General features: G+C 35.6%; 2 protein-coding genes and 2 long non-coding RNA genes across 8 annotated transcripts in view; 3 read left to right on the top strand and 1 right to left on the bottom strand.

Moving 5' to 3' along the window:
* Window positions 1-1,860, top strand: part of kcnab1a (potassium voltage-gated channel subfamily A regulatory beta subunit 1a) — a 124,603-nt gene extending 122,743 nt beyond the window's left edge. For 2 of the 4 annotated variants that reach the window (XM_065282986.2, XM_065282987.2), the window contains exon 15: window positions 449-1,856. In XM_065282986.2, the coding sequence (XP_065139058.1) occupies window positions 449-538 (90 nt within the window). In that variant the 3' untranslated portion in view covers window positions 539-1,856. Of the gene's footprint in view, window positions 1-448 lie in introns of all 4 variants that reach the window. The other 2 variants (XM_065282984.2, XM_065282985.2) reach the window with 2 other exon arrangements.
* Window positions 1,861-1,931: 71 nt separating this feature from the next.
* ssr3 (signal sequence receptor, gamma) lies at window positions 1,932-3,661 on the bottom strand. Its single transcript, XM_065279238.2, has 5 exons — window positions 3,437-3,661; window positions 2,917-3,043; window positions 2,711-2,809; window positions 2,460-2,591; window positions 1,932-2,222 (listed from the first exon to the last, which is right to left on the bottom strand). The coding sequence occupies exons 1-5, from the start codon at window positions 3,567-3,569 to the stop codon at window positions 2,156-2,158; spliced, it is 558 nt and encodes a 185-aa protein (XP_065135310.1). The 5' UTR covers window positions 3,570-3,661; the 3' UTR covers window positions 1,932-2,155.
* A 1,711-nt stretch (window positions 3,662-5,372) lies between these two features.
* LOC135773189 (uncharacterized) lies at window positions 5,373-7,264 on the top strand. Its single transcript, XR_010543462.2, has 3 exons — window positions 5,373-6,085; window positions 6,185-6,229; window positions 6,538-7,264. It is a non-coding gene; the product is annotated as an uncharacterized lncRNA (long non-coding RNA).
* Window positions 7,265-19,648: 12,384 nt separating this feature from the next.
* Window positions 19,649-23,369, top strand: LOC135773190 (uncharacterized). 2 transcript variants are annotated; one of them, XR_010543464.2, is made up of 5 exons: window positions 19,649-20,134; window positions 20,641-20,735; window positions 21,772-21,903; window positions 21,986-22,045; window positions 23,297-23,369. It is a non-coding gene; the product is annotated as an uncharacterized lncRNA (long non-coding RNA). The 2 variants fall into 2 exon arrangements; XR_010543463.2 differs by having other exon boundaries at window positions 19,649-20,735.
* The last annotated feature ends 858 nt before the right edge of the window (window positions 23,370-24,227 follow it).

Genomic DNA, 24,227 nt, shown 5'->3' on the forward strand with positions numbered 1-24,227 from the left:
GGGAGGATGAGAACATCAGGCATGGACACATCATTTTCCTAATTTTTCTTCATTATTATTATACATGAATATTCAGTAAATATTTTTTCTGTCATCTAAAGTAGTCTAGCAAAACATCCATTTATTTTTTTTCTAAATATTTTTGTTTTAATTTGATTAAATTACAACATAACGGATGTTCAAACACAGCCGGACACATTGCGGTAATGAGAATTTCAGCAGAAAAGGAGATAAAATTGACAAATTATAAATTCTTATGTTGAAATCACACATTGTGCAAGGTAGAACACAGTATTGTGTTAATTCTGATGCTTTTTAATATTACTATATTACACATTTTATAGCTTAAATTATTAGTGCCGTGGTGTTTCAATGGTTTTCTGAGAATCACCCATACAACAGTACCAAAAGTCTTGAATAATTTCATTTTCATCTGTTGCACATTCAGGTACTTCCAAAGATGACGTCCCATGTAGTGTCAGACATCGATCATATACTTGGAAACCGGCCATTCGGCAAGAAAGACTACCGGTCCTAGGGCCTCTGTTCATGCCGAGGGTGGAGACAGAGATATGTGCACAGTTCCTATGCCCTAAGTGGTTCCTGTTTCGAGGCTTTTACATCATTGTTCTGGCCTCTCTGAAGCCTTAGAGTGCTACGCTCCATAACGTGTACCTGCATTCCCCTCCGTCTTTGCTGGTGCCCTTTCGCACATCAACCCTACAGCAAGAATCTCTATGATTGGTGTCCGGGTGTCATCTAATAATGGCGCCTAGCAGGAAAGCTTTATTTACAGATGGCTGAGCTGCTGAGCCCTTTGGTGTGATCTGTGAACTTTCTCAGTGTCCATACTATGGCCTCTGTTTTAGAAAGCATCAATTAGGGTGTCTCATGATGTGTGTGATCTGTCACCCTCTTGTGTTCAGATGCAGCAACTGCAAGTCTGCTACCACACTCGGAGCAAGGACTTGGTGGAAAAAAAAATGTTGATATATTTTAATAAGGGACATTTTGTGGTGGACACTTTAGTTGACATGAAGTGATTTGAGGGCATCATAACTCTTACTGAACATGCAAAAGTATTATAAACAGACCTCAATTCACATTTTAGAGTATTGGAATTAAACATGCTTATTGTATAATATGCCAGCAGTTTGATGCATTACTTTTTTGTAAACTTCTCTTCAGTTTGCTTTTAAGTCCAAAGTTTCGATTTAAGACTTGTTCATAAAATATAATGGGATTAAATCTAATTAAGTCTGCGTGTACTTCATGTTTGTTTTCATTATAGCTCAGCTTGACCTCTTTGAAAGCCATACTATCATGCCCTTAATATTTGAACACAGAAGAGCTGTGACTTGTACTGCGTGTTTTACAGGCATTTAGAAATCAGGCATGAGCAAATAAACACAAGTGTTGATGGCTCCATATACACAGCCAATCAGGAAAACATGGATGTTACATTGAATAAAATGCAGGTGGTTTTTTTCTTTTAAATAATGATATGTGTGTACATAGTGCTACCTTTAGTCTATCTCTGTGCAGAGTGCCTTGATTCTAACCTGCATGAGCATTAGGGCTGGCCCATATACCCCATGGGTCCATGAGTGTAATACTGTGAGCATTACTTCATTGTAAATTATCTCTAACAACAACAAAAAACTAGGACTGCACCATGTGATGACTGTTTATAACATTGTTTGAGAGAAAATATGGCGTGTTAAATTTACAGGATGTTATGAAACTGCATCAGGGTATTTTGTCAAATCTTGCATCTCCTTCCCTGTATGACCACAGTGACTTCTGTAAATATAAATATGTAAACAGTATATGGAGGTAGATTATATGCTTACAATAAAATGCATATGGACAGTAAAACAGTGTTTGCTTAACTTATGTGTTTCCTTTTAGTAAAACATAAGAGAGAGAGAGATGAATAAACTGTCTTTTATTGATACAAAACAAAAAGACCAGACATAAAAAAGCGTTCAGCATTTACTGATCATGAATTTCATGAAAGTTTAACAGATGAAGTAATGGATTCCTCCCAAAAGATCACAAACCTCTTAATTCCTTACCACCCCTCCCTCACCCACCCAATCCCATAATCCTCTAATTTGTTTGTTGTTCATCTCCTCCTGATGTGATCAGTCTCTTATTTGGACCCTGTGGACAGCAGGGCAATCAGACCAGAAGAGGCGCTAATGGACAGAATGTAGTTCCTGTGAAAGACACGACAGAGAAATCATTAGATAAAAACAACAACGCCTGATGTGATCAATACACTCAGTTCTCTTTAACCCATAAAGGACAAACCTAACCCACTGCTAAGGTGTTTGAATCCATTGTTGGGTCAAATATAAAAATGTTCTGGTGGATTAAATTAACTAAATGGTTGGTTTTGTCTCTTTTTGACCCAACACTGGGTGTAGGTTGATATAAAGGTATACTAAGCTTACACTGTTGGGTTGAAGTTCTTCAGCAGGAAGAAAGAGGCAACGATGACCAGCAAGAGGAACAGGGTGTTGTTGTAAAAGATGGAGAAGGTTGTGGCCTCATAATCAGCGACCTCATTCTTCTTCCAAAGGATCCTGCGAGAAAGACTCACTGTTACCAATAAAGTACCTTTAAATCAATTTAAAGCAAACCCTGTGCCATACATTAGAAAGCGAAACAAAAAGATATGTAAAAGACTATTATGTATATGCACCTCTCATCCTTCTCTTTGCGGGACATTTTGCGGTTGTCGGCCTCAGAAAGCTTGCGAGTCACTTCCTTGGACACAGCATCTTCACGTTTCTGGGCGACCCTTTAAGTACCAGAGTTGAGGTTTAGCAACTGAGATTTATCAGCGGACAAAGACGACAGGTCGAATGAAAATAGCCAATCTGCATAGACACTGTATAAAAGTCTTACTTGTGCTTAAGGACAAATTTGACATTTTTGTAAGCGAAGGCAACCAGGTATGTGCTGACAAGAGTCATGACTGCATACAGCACTGCTGACTGGACCAAATCCATATGCCAGATCCTCCAGAAGAGCCCTGTTTAAAAAAAAACAGTCGGGTAAGGACAAAGATGCAATCCAATGGGATTTATAAACCAACTTCAAGATTATTCTGTCGTTTAATTAATTACCCACAAGCTGAGCTAAATACAAAAATATTATGTTTTTATACTTAAGATTGACTATAATGAAATAATTCGGTCATGTCTTTCTGTGTATGAGATCATATTTGTACACCACGTCACACATGTCATAGGATGGACCAAATCTGCACAACCCTACACGATATTATGGATCGTTAAAAAGGGGGGGGGAATGGCAAGAAGCAAGTACGACCTAGTCCTAAACACAGTACCAAAAGTGCTGTCTAGATAAACAAGTAATAAAGACGACTGAGATGGATATGAACAGAACATCGAGCTGGACTTACAGATTGGGATTGCGGACACAATGAGAGCATTTCCGTAGAAAAGCGCCGTGGATTTAGCCGAAAGATTCCTGCTAAAGTCCTGCAGAAGCAGATCCTCTTCTGACTGCTGTTTGTTGTTGCTTTTTGGTGGCATTGTTGTAGTCTATCCTCCTCTCGGGTCCTGGGCTCGGGCGAATAGAGACAGACACGTATATGATCCGAATGGATGAAGCGCTTACGCCGCGTCAGCACAATCAATGACGTAGAATGGATGCGCTGGCAGCGCAGTGAGCGATTCACAGAGCTGCTGCCCTCTACTGTGCGGAAGACGAAATGCATAAGACATATGTCTTAAAAATGTTTGTTTAACTTCTATATTCAGTTCTTTATGTTCTTTTGGTTGTATTTTATCCCAACGTTTATGTAGTGTTAAAAAAACTGAAACGTGAACTTGCAAAATGGTCTATATAATTACATAAGGCAAAAGTATCAAAGGCATAACATGAAACAATATATTAATCTCAACAAACAAAGAACAGTTTTGGAATAAGAACTTTGGTAAGGAATCATTAAAGCACAAATAATAATAATAATAATAATAATAATAATAAACGTGTTTTATAAATTTTATAGTCATTTTACAGAAGTCTGACGCTGCAAGACCGATCGGCGTTTTGTGTATAACAAGTACAGAAGGAGAAAGACAAAAACTAAAGTGAAAAATTGTGTGCATGTCATTATATAAACAGATTACTGACTCTAGCAAATGTGAAAATGCCTTTCTAGGTAATATATTTGTTAGTTTTTTAAGACATTTAGGAATAGATGACCACCAGGTGGAGACAAATCATACAAGTTTTGGGTTGTCTTTGATCCATAGAATCTTGTGATGAAATAAAATATTTGATAGGTGCAGTTCAAATTCAGAGAAACTTTATTCATGTAAAAAATCAGAAATCTTTCCTTCCAACTTAAAATTTTATAAATTTTCTCCATATACAATAAATGCATTAAATGGCCTGTGTTTCGTAGTACTTCAGATAGCATTTTGTTTATCATCAGGTCTATGTTTTTAACATATTTTATAATAAACCTTCTCTGCATCCCAAGCACACAAACTGTGGACTGATCCTAACCTGTTAACGTTTATTTTAAACGCAGGCTTATAAGAATCTGGCCTGATGCTGTAAAAAGCTTAGAAACTTCAGCTTGCAAGGTTGCAGACGGGCCTGCTGTTTCTTTCTCTCTCAACTATCTTGCTCATGTTCTTAGTTATAAGGATTTTAGGTATGTACACTGCGTTCTGCTTTTGTTAAAAAAACACTTTTTACCACTAAGCCAATTTTGAAATCCAGTCTTCATCCCAATTACACTTCACACACTACACTGTAAAAAGTCATTCTGCAGGCTTGTAGATTTGATGAAATTGAATATGTAAACTTTATTTAATAAAATTATTTTCATGTAGTTTGGTAATTTTTTTGTGTTAAAATTCTTTAAAAAGAACTGGAATAAAAACAACTTATTGTTTTTGTGAAGGATTTAGCTATTCTTATTGTGTATCTGCGCATGTAGCGAATACTGAATAAATCCAACGTAATACAAATGAGCTGTTTTAAATGAAAAACCAGTTCAAGTTAATATGTAGGTTGTGAGAGCTGAGCAGACGGATTTAGGAAATATTTCTGTTAATGTGCCAAAAATCAAAGTTTTGAAAACATTTCAGTCGAGAATGTATGTTTTTTAAACAAGAATATGCAGTTGGTTCATAAAGATATCGCCTATTTAAACATTTCCTTCGAGTTTTTGGCGACGGGAGCTCCAGATAATCAGCCGGTGCTTAGGGCTCATATATACCGGACAACGGCGCCTCACCTCGGCCAGTCTGGCTGAAAATCACAGCTGGCTGTGACGTCAATGTAGTGTTTAAACTGTGGATAAAATTCATTTCGGGTAAATTTAACGGGCAATCTTTGGTCTTATAAGTATATAAGCAGTGTTTCTATGTATAATTTGTTTGTAATTCGTAAATATTAATTACAAAAGGATTAATACGAACTGGGTTTGGACATAACTTCAGCTTTAGGACCTTAGGAGGTCGCATATCTAGGATGCATTTGTCATCAAGACTGTCTTATTTCAGCATATTAACAAGTTGACTTTTATTCTTAGTTAATCGTAAATTGTTGTAATATGCGTATGACTTGCGAATGTAATACTTAGTTAACTTAAACAAACCAGGCTTAATGGAGAATGCCGTCTGCACAGTCTGAACCTTCGAACTCAGAAACGGCCTGCAATTGGTTGTCCAGCTGTAACTCATTTTAAGTGACAGAAAAACTGACCAATCATATTGTTCATCTGAATGGGTGGGTTCTCTTCATCCACTCGCTCGCTCTGAGGACTTTCGTGTTTTAAAGATAAGTTGGACATTACTGCGGTCTTTTTCGGTTTATTTAGTTTTGTGTTAATTATATACACAAAGTATTCGATTCAAATGTTAATGTAAAACTATTATCCGCTGTATATTAATTGTGTGTTCAATTGCGAAGTTCGCGTGGCTGACTGAATTGTTTGACAAAGACGTCTTACTGGATTTGTCTGCTGCCCTCCGAAACTTGAAGCAAAACTGAAGGGAAATGCAACGTTATTCATTTAATTCCACAAAAGGTGAGGAAGATATTCGTTATCTTTTTAAAATGTTTAAGCTTTCTACATAATGTAAAATTAACATTATTATTAACAAAATTTTACTGCAATTTCCTGCAGGCAACGTGAAACATTGCTGAGGGAGAACTATATTCACAACAAAAGGTGAGTAATATTATTAAAAATATGTATTGTATATATTATATTGTGTATATAGTGTATGTGTTTGTATATACACATGAGTAACTTGGTTAACAAATAAATATGTGACTGCATCCTATGGTGTGACCTAATTATATAGGTTATATATCTTTTCAAACATGTTTTGATATTATTTGTAATTCTAATGAGAATTTATTATCAGTTTTCTTCGAAGCATTTTAATATACAAGTTTAATGTGTTGATTATTTCAGTATTCAAGCTGTATAAATGTATAAAGGTTTTAAGAAATAATTGCTGTTTAATGTTGCAGGATAATGATGAAGAGGCGGGACTTGGGCAGCTTGTGATGGCTGTAATTGTAAAGAATGGATCTTCTAGGAGTGGAAGCCCAAGGGATGCTGGAATTGTTATCGAGGCCTTAAAGTTGTTCCCAGGGCAGGCTTTATCCTCATTGGATTGGATCTATGCATTGAATCTCCAGTATCCCAGGCATCTTTTCAGGTGTTTCAGAAACTTTTCTTGGAGCTGGATTCTTCAAAGTTTATGAACTGATTACAGTACAGTAAGTCTAAACTGCTGTCTGATTTTCTGGGTGTGAATCAAAGTAACAGAACACAAACATGGAACCTTTCGTCTGGAAATGTGGACAGTTTTCTTTAAAGACTGTAAAATACTTTTTGAAGTGTACACTGTTACAAATACACCATTAAAAATGAGATGTTTTCCTGTTCTTTTGACTGCAATAAAATAAGAATTGATTCATCTTTGTCTGTCATTCTGAAATCAGATATAATACTCATTACTAATAATATTATTAATGGATGATGTTAAATTAAAATAGTATAATTGAATAGTATTTATTGTATAGTGCTAGGTCTTTGTCCTGTATACCCAATATTTTGTTTAAATTGAAATTAATTTCTAATTGCAAATTGCAGTTAACCTTTTTGAATGGGTTACTATTAAAGAGTTTATGGTATGATTCTAACTCAATTTTTATTTGTTGAATTTAAATAATGATATTGCTTGTAATCTGTTGCCACACTTTTATTGAGTAGATATGGCATAATATTTTTTATTGTATAGTGCGAGATCTTTGTCTAGTATACCCAATATTTTTGTTTCAATTTTAATAAAATTTTTAATTGCAAATTGCAGTTTGGCTTTTTGAATATGCTAATATTAAGGAGTTTATAGAGTAAATCTAAATCAATTTTGATTTGTTGAATGTAATTAATGATATTGCTTGTAATCTGTTGCCACAATTTTATTGAGTAGATGGGGCATATTATTTTTTACAGTGTAGGTGTTGAAAGCAGAAGCATCAAAGCGCAATGAAGCACAGATGAAAAATTGCGAAAGTCGTGGAGATGAAGAAATGAGAATGTGAGCAAAATGGGGATTGAATTACACAATGTCTGTGAATAATAAAGGAATGCAGAAAATACCCAGTGAGGATGAAGTTGACGTGTCAGGTGAAAGGGTTTCCCCATTCAAAGAACGCCGTTTACGCCATAACATGGGCGTAAACCTTCAGGGTTTGTTACTGTATCTGCAGTCAAACTGACGGACAGTCCTCAATCCTGTTCGATCACATTTGCAGCTATTAGTGGTAAATGGGCGGATCCATGTTGGTCACAGTGTAGTACATGTGCATCATGTTTAGGTTAGAAAGCAAAAGAATTTTGATCACCGCCAGCTTTACATAGTCACATATGATGACACTTATGACAATGCTGCATAATGTCAATATGATTCGCCCTTTGTTCTCTTTTTTTTAAAATGTGGCCCTGTAAAGGCCCTGTAAGCATTATAAGGAAAGATAAATGTGCTGTTTATTTTAAAGGAGAGATCTGTAGTGGGCGGTTTAGAAAGACAAAGGAAAACATTCATAAAGCGAAGAAGAAGCTTATGTCTTCTCTTATCTGTTAAGCCAATAATACAATGTTTTGCACAGGTGTACACTACTAAGCTTGCTTAAATATGTGTGCACTTACTGTATGTGTGCAGTGCACCTGCGCATTAGATCAATTTACTAATAGCATTTGACAGACACAATGAGTGAAACCCAGGAAAGCAATTTTGTGTTTACAAGACATCCAATAGCCGTCTACAGCCTATGCATGTAGGCTTAAACAAGGCAACATATTGGGCCGTCAGTGAAAATTGCTGACAAAATAAATGAAATTAAATAAATTATTAAAAACTAAACAACTTGTAATCACTGTCGACTTTGTTTAGATGATGAAATATCATCTCGCAAGTTATAATGTAACCAAATTCAAGTTTATTTTGGCTAAAAGTGTGTTACCCATAGCCAAAATATTGGGTTAACCTAAGCGGTTAAATGGTTATTGCTTACTGAGAAAAGACTCACAGAGAGTTTTGAGTAGTTAGTTGCACATTCATACAACATTGCGAGGGTGTTACATGTGAATGCCAGGTGGATTTTTACAGAACTAAGCCAAAAAATCCCAACCCAAATCATTACATTCTGGTCTCTATATAAGGCTTGTGGCACACCTATTGTACGTCTGTGGGATTATATTTAGTTATTTTTGCATGTTTTGCCATCTGCATGGCAAATATCACAAGCTTTGACATGTAGAAAAGTAAATTTAGGTAAATTAGGTTACCTTTTGTCATTGAAATAAAGGGCACAAAATGGCCCAGTTGTCCTCAATTCACCCTAGCACAGCTCTCCTTGATAATTTGCATGATTCGTGTCTAGAACACAAACAGTGTGGCACAAGTTACATGCCTAACGTTATTAATTATAGTTAGTGGTTTATATTCAAATAAGGTTATAATAGCAAGCACCATTAATAAAGCACAGTGTGATGTTGTTCAGGAACTACGTCCTGTTATGGAGTTCTATACAAAATAAATGGAACGCGTGAAGCCCTTTTTGTTTGCAGTAGGGGTCATAATGTTCTTCAGAAGTACACGTTACATGCTTAGCCAAAGGGAAAAGGATTGAGGGTTAGACCAACCTGCCAAGGCTGTTAAAAAAACACCAAAAGAGAGGGAAAGAAAAAAGAGTAGATGTTGACATTTTGGCAGGAGAGGAAAGCGCGTTCGTCTATCTGCATCTGAAAGGTCACCGTGCTTTTTGTAGCGTCAACTCTGCGTGTGATGAACACGGGAGATGGAAAAACAAACTTGGTGTGACCACTCAAAAACCAGAAACAACACAGCAGGAAGATCAAACCCCCACCCAAAAAACAAAAAGCGTGGGGTGTAAAATAAAAAATAAATATTCTGCTCTTTAGCTTTTAAATGACGAATACACTAGAACAAAGACTGAGGATACACAGAGTTAAAAGGAGTTAGCCAGACATTATGACCAGTAAAGACTGTGTGCCCAGAAAGACTTCACTGTTTGTGCATTCACATAAGACACTAGCAGATAGATAAACACATGGTTTTGTGTGAGCTGTGATTATGTGGCCAAACACACACACATGTGTACATAGTTTTTTATGATGTTAAGATACCGTAGTATGATACAAAGAGTCTCTTGGTTGACTCATCCAGTGTGGCTCATTGTATAAGAGTTTGTATAACAACCAAATTACTGTGATAAGGAAACAAGAAAACGAAAGGTACAAGAAAAAGCTACAGACCAACATGTTGATAATACTTAACATATACTTCTGAAAATATGAAGTAACATGTAAAAAGTACACTGTAAAAATACCTTGTTGCATGCAGTTAAATTAAACTTAATTAAAAATGACAATTTATTTCAAATTTCTGGATTAAAATAAAGTTGAAATAACTTTATTTTTATTGTGTATAGCAACTCACTAGGCAAGAAAGTTGACAAGTTGACAAAAACTGTAAGTTGACAAAACGTACAAATTTACGTGCAATATAATTTTTTACAGTGTTGTAACTCTATATAGTATTCTTATTTTAGAGACCTCTCCCATCTTTCATGTTTCATCGTAATAATATCAAGATAAATAAAATAAAATAAAAAACCTTTAATGTTTCATCTGAATAATATCAAGATATATAAAATAAAATAAAATAAAATAAAATAAAATAAAATAAAATAAAATAAAATAAAATAAAATAAAATAAATAAAATAAAATAAAATAAAATAAAATAAAATAAAATAAAATAAAATGCTGATTAATTCTGATTATAGATGGTACTTGTCTTACTTAAAATGTTTAAGTTTCGCAAATGTAAGCGATGTAACAAGACATATTTATAGTAACTGCTTCATATCACCTCTATTACCAAATGCTATTACATAAATACAGTTTCATTATATAGAAACTATTATGTATTCATTATCCACCACTTACTCAACATTGTGGTTGGAAATCCCTTCAAAACTTTTTAAGGATTTACTATTTTGGTGTGTGACCATGCTTGTGTGTCACATTCCCTCTCTCTGTGATTGGCTGGATTGTAATAAGCGGATTAAGTACCGCTCCCTCTCCACTGCTTTAGACTGTTAAATACACTAAATGAATGCAGTTTGGCATGACCACAATGAAAGAGATGAATGAGTGTTCTCTTCATTATCTGCTCTGAGGATCTATGGGAAGACCTTGAATTGTCTACTTTTGAGAGATACATTTGATGTGTTTTACACAATCAATATATGTCATAGATTTATTGACCTTGTTCTTGAGTTCTGAAAGCTCTCCGCCCAAACCTCATTATGAACTTGTACTTCCAGCGCCTCCCCTTCCTTCTTAACAGTGGTGGGTTTGCTGTCTGTTTACTTTGTTTTGAAACAAGCTGGGAACCTCCCTCTGGTAAAACAAATTAAATCTCACCAGTTACAGAGAGAGACGGCGTTATGATGGGAGCTTATAATCAAATATTTAGTTACCAACATCGAATTTTAAATCTTTAATTTAAAAACGTTTTTAATGTCCATCAAGTCTTACATAAAAAAATTATGAATTGTGAATTAAAACATGAACAACTAAAATATATGGCATTTATTTGTAAACAGGTTGATGTCAATCATCTGATCTTAAAGGAGTTTTAAAAAACACTTTAAAGGGAAACACCACCATTTTTCAATATTTTACTGTGTTCTTACCTCAACTCAGGGGCGCCGTAAGGGGGGGAAAAGTTAGGACGATTCTAAGGGCCCATGAACTTTTGAGGGCCCCAGCCAAAGACTGTGCCGCAAACGCAACCCCCTTAAGCTGAGCCCTCTTAGCTCCGCCCCGTCTTTACTCTCTGCGTGTTAGCGCCGTCTTCAACCCACGGTCTCACAGTGCGCGTGAACTTCACAAGAGAGCAAGGTGTGTGTATTTATTGCTTTTTGCTATGATATCTGCATATGTGCGCTTCCTTACTATAAATGCAGTTTACACAATGTGACGCTGGAGCAATGCAGTTTTCTTTCCACTGTAAAGTCTTCGCTCTGTTCACCTCAGTTTAAAAATAAACAAGGTGATTTACGTTCCCTGTTTTATGTTATGATTCTAACGCGAAGTCAGCCCTTATAAGCTGTTTTAATTAACGTTGCCCGTATAAGCTAATTAACATAAACTAGAAATGCAATCGGTTAAACACTCCAATGTTTTATAACGCAATATGCCAAGGAAGGATTTTTATGCAGTCGTGAATCGAGTTGATTGTGATAAAACTGAAATGCAACTAAGGCTAAACTAGTCCAGTTTTGTATATTAAAGCTTCTCACCTTACAACAGGTTTAAGCAATCAATGGAAATCTGTCGTAATCTGTTATAGTTGTCATTCATTTCATTTTAGAGCCCCGTTGATTAATAAACAGTCTGAAGACTCATTTAATAACAGTATAGCTGTTTTCTCAAGTTCACAGTTTCAATGATCTGTCGTTATTTTTGCTTTACTGAAGCTGCTGGTGTGTGAAACTTGTTCTTTACCTTATAAATAATGCTAATAATTATAATACAAGCTTTGGTCAAGCATTGTTGACCCAGTCTTATTTGAGGCATAATGTAAATGTATAGAAAAGATGCATTGTTGTTGTTCGCCATTTTTAAATGTTACAATGTTATTGGTGTGTGTAACAGCTCAAGTATACAGTATGTCACTGAGACTGGCTGTTAAAATCAGACTAAAGTCTCAAATCTTATTGTGAAATAAAAAGCATCACAGTTTTATTTCAAACATTAATTTCACTATGATTTCAATCGCTGACATGACATTACTCAGTCAATATTAAAGATATCAAGTTTATATTTTCACAAAATGTTCTTTACATTATGTAGGATGAATTTATGTGGAAAACAGTAAATCACAAAGAAATACTTCAGCTGGGTTTTCACAGGCATGGTCACATTTATCTTTAATCTTTAAGAATGTTGCATTTTCTCTGAATATTTGATTTAATGTACTGTATTTTTCAATTACATTTACATTGCACAATAAATTATCTTAGCTGCAGACATTGTAGGTGTCTATAAATACTGATAACTGTGGTCAAAACAATAGCAGAATAAATAGTTCTGTATTATTAAATTACAGACAAAGATTTTGAATAGCTACAGTAGGTTGGATTGTATGTTTGGTGCGAAATGGGTATGGTGGGGGCCTGACCCCCTATTCTTTCATAGGGCCCAAAATTGCTAGCGGCGCCCCTGCCTCAACTTACACTGAAAAAAATGATTCATTCAATTTACTCAATTTGTTTAAGGTAAGTGGTTGCAATCAATTTATTCAAGCTACATTTAAACAAAAAAGATTAGTTAAGTAAAATAAAATAAAAAACTTTTGTTTAAATGTAGCTTAAATAAATTGATTGCAACCACTTACCTTAAAAAAATTGAGTAAATTGAATGAATCATTTTTTTCAGTGAAATATCTTTTTTCAATGCACTTAATCTTTGTACAGTGTGTCGTTTGTTAGCCTCTTAGCACAAAATATATATAGTTCTCAGTTTTTATCCAAATCATCACGTTTTATTCTGTGCCACCATACTTACTCATGAACTACTCATGCACTGAAAAAAAATTATTCATTCAATTTACTCATTTTTTTTAGATAAGTGGTTGCAACCAATTTATTTAAGCTACATTTAAACAAATAGATTAGTAAAGTAAAATAAAAAAAATTGTTTAAATGTAGCTTAAATGAATTGATTGCAACCACTTATCTAAAAAAAAATGAGTAAATTGAATGAATAATTTTTTTGGGGTGTGTGTAACAGTCTTTAAATAAGGAAAACATGGAAGTGTCTTCTAAATTCATCCCTGTTTGGATCCCAAGGAATAAATGAGGCTAGGCTAAATGCTAACACATTCACAACGCGTCATACAAAAATTAAGTGCACGCATTGAATAAAGATAGGGATGTATTCATTTGTCTAAGTTGAGGTAAGGACATAGTAAAATAATGAAAAACGGTGGTGTTTTCCTTTAAAAAATGCTGGGTTATTTTCACCACAGCGTTGGGTCGAGAAGGAACAAACCTAGCTGCTGGGTTAAAGTACCTAGAAAATTTTTATATTTGCAATGCGTGAAAAGTAACCCAGCATTTTTTAGAGTGAACGTTAAATTTTTGTATTTTTATTTTCTTTATTTTTTATTTTCATGTGAGCACATTTTTAAATGTATTTATAGGGACATTTATATTTATTCAGTTATTATTTATATTTATATGGTGTATATGGGTCAGAAAAAAATATTTTTCAAATATTTAAAAACTATAATGTTTATATTTGCACTTATTCCATGACAAAATTACATTTTGCAACTGGATCATTGATACTATAAAGCACCATATCTTGTTTTTCGCTATTCTATAATATAGAGCCTCAGCCATATAGTAAATGGTATATAAATGGCGTATATACAGACAGTAAATGCAATATGATATACCCGGTAAATACAGCTCAGAATTATCTTAATGTAACTGTAATGGCTGTTATTATAGTATGTTAACATCCTCAGATGTAAAAGTCTCTAAATGCCACTTCCGTCAAAAATGAGATATTAACCAAACCCTCTAGGCACGTATTATACATTCATCAAATATTTTATGGCCTCAGGCAATTCAAAATGACTGGTTTTGTTGGCAGAATCCATTAAGAGATGGATATAAAATGCTAATTTACAAGAAAACATGTCTGAGGGTTTTGCATCTGAGCTCCTATGTACAAAAGGTTTTAACATTGTACATGCCAGATATGAGTCAGTTCTGAGTAGTTCAGTATTTCCATCAGTATTTCTTTCGATTCAATGTTGGTGTGCCTGAGAAATAGAAAGTGATGAGTATTTGTGTCAACAAGACAAGTGTAGGTGTGTTTCCATATCCAAATATGGAATGTCAGTTATGTGGGCAGAGAAGAAATTTTATAGGGTTAAGTACATTTTGGGTAACCCATACCCCACAGAACGCTACAAAGACATGAGGTTCGAAGAGTTGTGAGTACCGGTAGGCCTGACATTTCACACACAACCCAGCACCTCACAATGCACGTTGGCCAGAGCGATGAGGCTGACCTTTTCCTCAGCTAAACCTACAACAGGACGCCCTTTTCGTTTCAGAAAAAAACATGTATGCTTTTACAAGAAAATCACAATGAATTTTCCAAAACCAATCAGGTCTGTTATGACACAATAAAAGTCACTTTAGATTATGGTTTTTTTTTTAGAAATGCATGATTTTTGTTGGCTGTAGCCCCTTTGAGAAACGGTTATCCTGCAAATAGAGAACAAGAAATAACACATCCAAGCTTACATCTGTAAGCCATATGGCTCAGTCAAGCCATAAGCAGCTGTATATCGTACACTTTCTTTACGTGCCAGTAGCTGCGGCATCTTTATCGCGTTAGCGTGTTCTTGGAATAACGCAGATATTCCTTTCATCTATAAACAGGTTATTCTGCAGGTTGAAATGGGTTGCTTACGACCTAAGGGTATAGAGATTTGGAATGCTTTACTGTGGAGTTTCATTTCAGAATCCAACCAATAATAAACACGCTTCCAGGATAGTACAGGAGTTTAATAACCAGCAAATCGATGTTTTCTGGTTGTCTTAAAAATGACAAACTGGTGGGTCAGAGCAGGGTTGGAACTGAACCATTTAGAAAAATCTCCAGAACACCCTTGAAAGGAATAACACTGACAGAACAGAGATTTGAATGTCATATAACCCTAAGTCACCAATAGATGGCAGGATTGTTTTCTCAGTTGGGTTTCCTGGAAGACATCTGATTGACCTTCAACTAGATAAGCGAAAGTTACTAAAGCTTTGTGTGATGTAATGATTCAGGAGGCAAGATGTTGATGTTAAATGTACAACATTATTAAATTACGCCAATCTTGACCTGGCTGTTGCTCTGAGTGTATAAAGCCATAGACCTTATCAAAACCAGTCACAGGATGCATCAGGCAATGATGTGTTGTACTGATCCTGTGATCATTACAATGATGCCACTTAAAACTCTAGGATCATAACATGGGTCTCTGTACAAACAAGTCCTGAAAAAAAAAAAAAAATTTTAGTAAAAATGTAAATTAAGTTTGCAGTCAGTGCGAAGAGAGATTAGGAAAGCAACCAGAGCACTTTGCTGTGGCAACAACCTATTTTTGTTAAAATCACCATCTGGGGTTCATTCAGTTTCCTTTTTACCCACCATTCCATGAATCTGTTTTCCTTCCAGGAAATATAGGTTCTTGGCTCTATCTACTGAATCTTCTCCAAAGTCATCCTTAATTTCCATTTGTTATTAACAGTCAAGTGTTGGAAATAAAGGTACTAAAGCTGTCTCTGGGATAGTTCCCTTAAAAAAGGGAGATATGAATCACACTGTAAAACGTAGAAGTTGAGTTAACTTAAAATTAACCTAAAATTCTCACTTTAAGTGATTAAAATAATAAAATAAAATAATATTATTTTTACTTTTCACATTGCATTACATATTGTTAAGGTACTAAAATACACCCACTTCATTGTAAAAAGTAAAAAATAATACAGTGGATTTACTTAAAAATATATTGCATCATTTTTGCATCCACTTTTTTAAGTAAGTTTTACTTGAAAATTTAAGCAATTGTATAATTTGTTTAAAATTCCATGTAATGCTTACTTTAAAAAATGGATGCAAAAATGATGCACTATATTTTAAGTTAATCCAATATTTATTTTTTTCAGTGTAGGTACAAAAGTAAATGTTTTTAAAGGGAACCACCAGCGTTTTTGAAAGTGCAGATTTGGCTTCTGTTAGTTATCTATTTGTCTTGTTTGTCCATTTTTCTTTGTTACAGTATATCCCTATCTCGCTTTTGCCCGGTGCTATCCTTGTCTTCTGTTCCCATTCCATCATTCTTGTCAGAAAGAGTCTGCTGTGGATTTAAAGAGCAGACAGCTCATGTCTGTGTATCCTGGTGTGACCTACAAAGGTCCAGGGAATATACTGAGTGAGAAATAGTTTCCTCGGATATCTAAAGCGAGAGACATTTTAGTCCCTGAACGCTGCTGTGTCTGTCAGCTCTATTTCATGGAATCCAAGACAGGTGAATGTAACAAAGAGAAAAAAACACTTTAGTCATTTTTCTTTTTCTTTTTATTTGCTTAATAAAACATTTTTTCAAATTAAGTATTAGTGAACTGTGTATACTGCAAGCACAGCCTGTGTTTGTGTTGACTGAGCTGCTCATTATTCACGTGGCTTTGATGGGTGGAGTTAAGGAACGGTTTCTTTTGAATGACTAAAAACAGGATCCACTTATGGTAACCTCCATCACAGGGGGACTGTTGTGAAATGAAAGTAGAAGAGAAGGATCTAGGGGCCCGAAAGGAAAGGCAGAACCGAAAAGGAAACTTAAGACCCCGAAGCTTAGCCTCATTGCAGTCAAAGTAAAGTAATGGACGTATGTTCATGTCAACGCTTGTAGTCATCGCGAGTCTAAAAATGTTCCTATTAATGGTTCATGACATATGGAAAATTGAAAACCAAGGTGCCATGGCATTTGCCCAAACATAAACAATGAGTATTTTACGGGTGCCACCCAGACAGTTAGTCACTGCTGATTAAATATTTGCCTAATATCACACATGTCTCAGTATTATTCAGATATACTCCAGTTTATGGGGTTGTGTGTACATTTTGTTGCAGGTGTAAAGGTTTAGAGATAACAGAGGAGGTTTGTCAACATGTTCGCTAGGGTTAATGTGTCATCAGGAATTGTTTTGTTTACGTTGGGAATTCTGTTAGCATTTTTTTCCTCATGTCTGTTCCATTACCTGATGTTCCAGATATGCAGTTCATTTTAACTCTTAAAATCATTTTGAAAGATAATGAATTGTTTTTGAACAATAGGCATTAAGAACTTCAATAGCGAATTAAAACACCCAAAAAAATTTTCGAGCAGAAGCCAGGTAACCTTTTTTTAGTTCTCTGAGCTGTCTTTGGAGACATCTGTGGCATTTGTGAGATGACAACTTGCTGGGCAGGTTTTTGTGGGGTCATTAAAATTCCTGTTCTCTCCTCTGCTACTAAAAGCTACATGTTGGCTCATGTCCATCTCCCCTCTTTGGTGCTGGAAAAATGTGCCCTTTTCCACTGATCTGAGACCTCTGCTCTAAAATTTCAATAAAAATGCCGGCGACAGAAACCGTTCTGGGATCAGGGCAAAGCAGAAACCTTCAGCTAGAGGATAAAGAGATAAAGCCCCAAAGGGGAAGTCAACGTCATTTGAGGAAGAAACAGAATAGATCTAGATGACTTTGGCTCTGATGCTGTTTCAGGTGACCTCTACCCTCAATTTTCCTGCATCCCTGGTGGCCTCAACAAGCAAACCTAGGGCTTTGATCAGCACATTGTGAGTGCACACTAGGTGACCTGGTCATGTGCAGATGAGAGAAGAGGGCAATGAGAGGGAGGGTGAACAGGGTATTGTTCCCTCTTTCCTGTCCTCCCTGGGCTAAATCACTGCGGAAGCTTTTTTGTTTGGGTCAGCTCTGCCACCACCACCTGCCTCTCGATCTCCGCCTCTTTTCATAAACCCCCCACTGCAATCCCATGCAACTCACGGGCTTGAAAAAAATCTCTTTGTAGAATGCCTTCAAACAGTCATTCATTTGCTTTTAGACGCACGGACACTCGAGTCAGACAAGGTCACTAGGTCGACATCTCAGACATACTCCAAGCATAGCTGTAATATGAGATTTTAGAAAAAACTCTTTCACACAACACTTACAGAGTCCAGATGGGGGAATTATACGTGTAGGCCAAAAAAAATTATTTTGAGGTTTTAAAAAAGCCCAGGTTCTTGAAAGAGATTAACACAAAAGCAACGTCTTGCAACATAATGGCTTTCTCTGAGTGTTCTGGCAAGTAACTATACTCCTTAATGCCCTAAACACCAATCCACAAGAAGAGGCCTGTATGTTTCTGTGGCATAGCGTGCACGGGTATATAAACCTCATGTTTATAAAGCCTTAAATGAGGATGAACAACATAAACGGTACTAGGCCAGAAATCCTCACATTAAGTGGTTTTAGTCCCAAATTAATAGCTACAAGTTAAGTGCTTGTCCCATTTTTGTGTGTAGTAATTGTGTATCATTTGTGAATCAACCATTAAACTCTGATTAAAGATATTCCCGTCTATACTGTTTAATTATGGTATTAGAAAACGTTATGCATTGTTTTTGTGATTAAATATGGGTTGCGTGGTAATATTTTTTGTTGTGTGCTTTTATATATCAGGTTAGCAGTTAAATAAAATCCCAAAGGGGAAACGAATGATCATTAATAAGAGTGCGTATCCTCCTGCAATTCTCTCAAGGGCAGAGCCATGGGAACGCGCACACGTCACTGTAGATTCCGCTGTGAGGGAGGGCTCGCACCGACATGTCTATACACAAGATACACAACGTGTTTTGGGCGAGGTACAATGTGAACTTGGCCACAGAGGCGTAGCCACCCAATTATACGTTCGTGTCTTTTTACTCCCTTTCAATGGCAGATATAATTTTACAGAGCAGCAAATATCTGTTTAAATAAAGTGACGACACATTTCTCTGTCTGATACCATCCTCTGTCTGACTGGTCTGTACTTGTTCCACCACCCTCAGGTCAGGTGTATGTTTACTTACTGTCCTCATTTGCGTAGGGTGATCATTTTGGCATTCATTTGCAGTTTGTATGCGTGAGCATGTAAAACAGGAGTGTGTTATTTGCCGTGAATACAGGTTGGGTTGATAGTGCAGTGGATAACCTTTCACCTAATTTCAGTCACGTCATTGTCACAGTATGGTGATACATATGTTTATCTCAAAAGCACATCAATAATTCACTTGCGTTTTCAAGTCTCACAAACTGATACTGAATGACTAAGGCAATGAATATTAACCTGTTGGACTCCAACGCCCCTCTTTATCCAACAGTCGGCATCTAATTTCTACCCAATAAAGTATTCTAGAAATATGTTATTTATACACTCTAAAAAACGTTGGGTTGTTTTTTCAACCCAACTGCTGGGTTGAGCCAGTTGGGTTATTTTGTTGGGTTGTTTTATCAGTGTTGGGTAGTTTTTGTGTAACCCAACTTGTTGGGTTATATGTTGGGTAATTTTGAAGCAGAGCCAACTTAATAGATACATATAGCTGTTTCTCAATATTACTTTCTCTAGTCCACAAAATGTATTTTAAACATAAGTTCAGGCGAGAATATATATGTATAATGTTCAAATTTGCAGTCGGTTTGTAAAGTGAACGCCAATTTTAAAGTTTAATTTCAAACAGTCGGAATGTTACCGGCGCGACCACCGGGTGTCAGTGTTGTTCTTCCCCAGAGAGAACTTCTCCCTTCCCCCACACAGACACGTCAGACTCCTCCTGCCACAGCACGCTACCTGACGCGGGAATTTAACATCACCTCAGGATTCATAAACGGTTTTTCATCGACTTCTCTTTGATTTATTTGAAGGAAAAGGTTTGTGTCATTGTTTTTAATCATTTAAACTATTTCTGAATGCAAAAGTATGCAAAATGATGGTTCACAAGACATAACTCTTATTAAAAGTTTTATTAGCGTCCGTTGGCTAGTCTGTAATGCTCAGTAAATCTATATGCTTGCTTTTAAATGATTTAAATATTTCGTTTGATCAAACGTTTTATGAAATATGTCTAAAATGGCTTCTTTTAATAATTTTAGAAACGTTAGAATGTAACGTATTCTAATGGTTTAGAAATTCAGTTTAAAACAGATAAAGTTAATATGAGGAGGAAACGTGTACGTTTTAAATAAATAATCGTTTGTTGTAAAAGTTGAAATCAAACTGATGCTTTTAATATCATGTTTAGATCATGAAACTTTAGCCTTGAGTTCACAGACAGGGTGTGAACTCTCATTTGGTCTGTAAGTTACAGACATTTTTATCTTTTTCAAATGTTTTTGATGATGCCCACTTAAATCACAGTTTTGGCTCTTTTCCTCAGACCCTGATGGATAAAAGATGGATATTTTCTCCTGGAGAAGCTAAAACAATGTCACTTTGAGGTTCTGATACCAGCTTTTACAAAGTTATTTACAGGTAACATGAAAATGCACTTGTTTTTTATTATTTAAAGTGATATGTTTATAATACAATGAGGCATATCAAAGCATTTCTTTATTAAGAATCCCTGCTTATTTTGCTGTGAGTATGTCATTTTCAAAAGTAGTAAGGTTGCACGATTAAAGGAATAGTTCACCCAAAAGTTATATTAAACTCATGATTTACTCACCCCCAAGCCATTCGAGATGCATATGTCCATCATGTTTTAGACAAACACATTTTGAGATATTTTAGAAAATGTCTTAGATCTTTCAGTTAATCAAATGTAATGTTACAGGGTCCACTCCTTCACGTCCAAAAAATGTGCATCCATCCTTCACAAAAGAAATCCAAATGGCTCCACGATGATAAACAAAGGTCTTCTGAGGGTAATCCGTGCCGTTTTTTTTGTAGAAATATCTATATTTAAACTTTATAAACAAAAATAACTAGCTTCCAGTAATACCGCCATCTTAGACTCCTCTGTATTCAGGACAGCTCTAATCTTAAATGCGGACGCGACCAAGATGGCGCCATTAGCAGAAGCTAGTTATTTTTGTTATATTTCTACAACAACACTGCACGGATTACCCTCAGAAGGCCTTTGTTTATTATCGTGGAGCCATATGGATTTATTTTGTGAAGGATGGATGCAAATATTTTTGGACTTGAAGGAGTGGATCCCATAACTTTACATTTGATTCACTGAAAGATCTAAAACATTTTCTAAAATAACTGAAAATGTGTTAGTCTGAAAAATGATGGACGTATGCATCTTGGAGGTGAGTAATCATGGGTTTAATATCATTTTTGGCCCAACTATCTCTTTAATTGTATACAATTGTCAAGCCCATCTCATCGGTAAAGCCGGTTCTGTGATTAGAAGTAAATTGCCATCATCTGAAAACAGGTGAAGTACCATTTACTACACGCAGCCGTAGTTCACTGACAAGCTAGCCCATATAGCATTCATTATCGCATAAATTTACATTAAAGTTTTATTGAAAATGAATGCATGATTTGTCATTTTCAGAGTTCACAAGACTTCTCTGTGTTATTCCCTGACCATGCCGAAAAGCTATTTGAAACTTGGGCACTGCATTTTACAGACAGAATCCTGCAACTTCCCAGCCAAGAACCAGGAGCATCAACAAATCACCTACAGGTACACTTGGGAATACAATTGTTGTTTGCTGAGTATTATGACAGTAAAGTTACTAATTTAACCTAAACATTTTTCTCTACAGAACCCCATGATGATATTCCAACTCATGTCTACAAAAGTGGGAAGAAAATCTTAAGTTTATGTAAGTAATGGAAGTATTGCACACTTTGCTTTGCAAGCAACCTAAAACATTTAATATTTTGTTTGTGAACTAGCAAGAAGACATGTTTACAAGTAGGAATAGAGTTAAAACTCGGCCAAGGAAAATGTTCTTTTACTCGCAACTCTAAAACATTAACTTTAGGGACAAACGTTAAAGGAATAGTCTACTCATTTTCAATATTAAAATATGTTATTACCTTAACTAAGAATTGTTGATACATCCCTCTATCATCTGTGTGCGTGCACGTAAGCGCTGGAGCACGCTGCGGCGCTTCGATAGCATTTAGCTTAGCCCCATTCATTCAATGGTACCATTTAGAGATAAAGTTAGAAGTGACCAAACACATCAACGTTTTTCCTATTTAAGATGAGTAGTTATACGAGCAAGTTTGGTGGTACAAAATAAAACGTAGCACTTTTCTAAGCGGATTTAAAAGAGTAACTATATTTTATGGCGTAATAGCACTTTTGGGAGTACTTCGACCCGGCACAATAACACCCTCCCTCTCCCATTATGAGAGGGAGAAGGGGAGCGGACTTTTCAGGCGAGTCGAAGTACTCCCAAAAGTGCTATTACGCCATAAAATATAGTTCCTCTTTTAAATCCGCTTAGAAAAGCACTACGTTTTATTTTGTACCACCAAACTTGCTCGTATAGCTACTCATCTTAAATAGGAAAAACGTTGATGTGTTTGGTCACTTCTAACTTTATCTCTGAGTGGTACCATTGAATGAATGGGGCTAAGCTAAATGCTATCGAAGTGTCGCAGCGCGCTCCAGCGCTTATGTGCATGCACACAGATGATAGAGGGATGTATCAACTTTTCTTAGTTAAGGTAATAACATAGTTTAATATTGAAAATGAGTAGACTATTCCTTTAATGTCCAGCCCTGTATTCATTACATAATATATGCTAATAAAGTGTTGGCTATATTAAGTAATAAGGGCAAGTATGCAGGTTGTTGCAAAATCTAAAAAATCGGGCTTACTGCCAGGTAAAGTGACGTGGCAGAATCTGAAATTACTGTGAATCTGAGTTATTGGCATGAACAAAGAGTATATTGTAAGGTTATTGAAATAAAACAGAAATGTATACATTTCATTACAATTAAACTAGATACTACATTTGTGTGTATGAAATATGAATTGTTTGGTTTTGTATAATAATGCTGCATCATGCATTTAGCGTCTTTGCCTGCATTCTAACAAGTGTTTGTCTGTTTTCAACAGGTTGGGACCAACATGGTTGCATTCTTCTGAGAGGCTGAGGTGACAAAACCATTCCCATTTGTCCTTGGATTGGAAGACGACGATCTCTGCCATCAAGCCTTCGTTGTTTTTGACAGACAGTCACTCCAGCAATACACCCTCCTTGGTGATGTTGACATGCTTTAAACTTTTTTTTATGTTTTGGACATTCATTTTACTAAGCAGTGCACATCAGTGTGGGTGTTTTTGAAGACTGTTGTTTACGAACTCCCAAGAACGGAATCCCTTTCTATAAGAAGTCTGTGTAGTTATTTGTCATGCTAGGGTGATAACTCATGTTGATCATATATTGACTGTTTGTGCAACTTAGTGTTGATCTTATGTGTTACATTAACCATTTCTTATTACACGGTTCTCTAAAATGCTAGATTCTGATTGGCCAGTCGTGACATTCTACTACTGCTCAAAACTAAAAACTCCAATGCTGCAAATCATTTTGACAGGTACAGTTTTATATTACACAAAAATTAAATATCAATGTCTATTAATAACATATCCGACATTAAATTTACAAATGATTAAACCAATGTGTTTGTGACATTTCTCCTGAAGAAACTGTTGGGGCTTTTTTCTGTGATGACATGCTGCCAATACATTATCCCTTACTTGTACAACTTTTTACTTGATCTAATTGTAATGTTAACCGGGTATCTGTCATTTTAGATTGTGAGATATAATACTAATATATTTTTTTTATTAGAAAGTTGATTGTTTGTGTAGGGCTATGTACTCTTTTATTGTTCATGTGCAATAAATATGCTTTTTCAATTAAATCTATGCTTTGTTATTTATAGACACCACAATGAAAGGTATGAAAGCAATTTAAACCACAAAATTTCAGCTTTAAACACATTAACCAAACGTTGGGTTGTTTCAACCCAACAAAAAGTTA

Source organism: Paramisgurnus dabryanus, chromosome 9, assembly GCF_030506205.2.
Source record: "Paramisgurnus dabryanus chromosome 9, PD_genome_1.1, whole genome shotgun sequence".
NCBI lineage: Eukaryota > Metazoa > Chordata > Actinopteri > Cypriniformes > Cobitidae > Paramisgurnus > Paramisgurnus dabryanus.

What these genes read in the sequence shown, in the direction of transcription:
- ssr3 (XM_065279238.2), bottom strand. Translation starts at nt 3,569, where the DNA reads ATGCCACCAAAAAGCAACAACAAACAGCAGTCAGAAGAGGATCTGCTT. An exon ending in AAATTTGTCCTTAAGCACAA is followed by an intron (nt 2,810 to 2,916) that starts GTAAGACTTTTA and finishes TGGTACTTAAAG; the next exon opens with GGTCGCCCAGAAACGTGAAG. An exon ending in AAGAACTTCAACCCAACAGT is followed by an intron (nt 2,223 to 2,459) that starts GTAAGCTTAGTA and finishes TGTCTTTCACAG; the next exon opens with GAACTACATTCTGTCCATTA.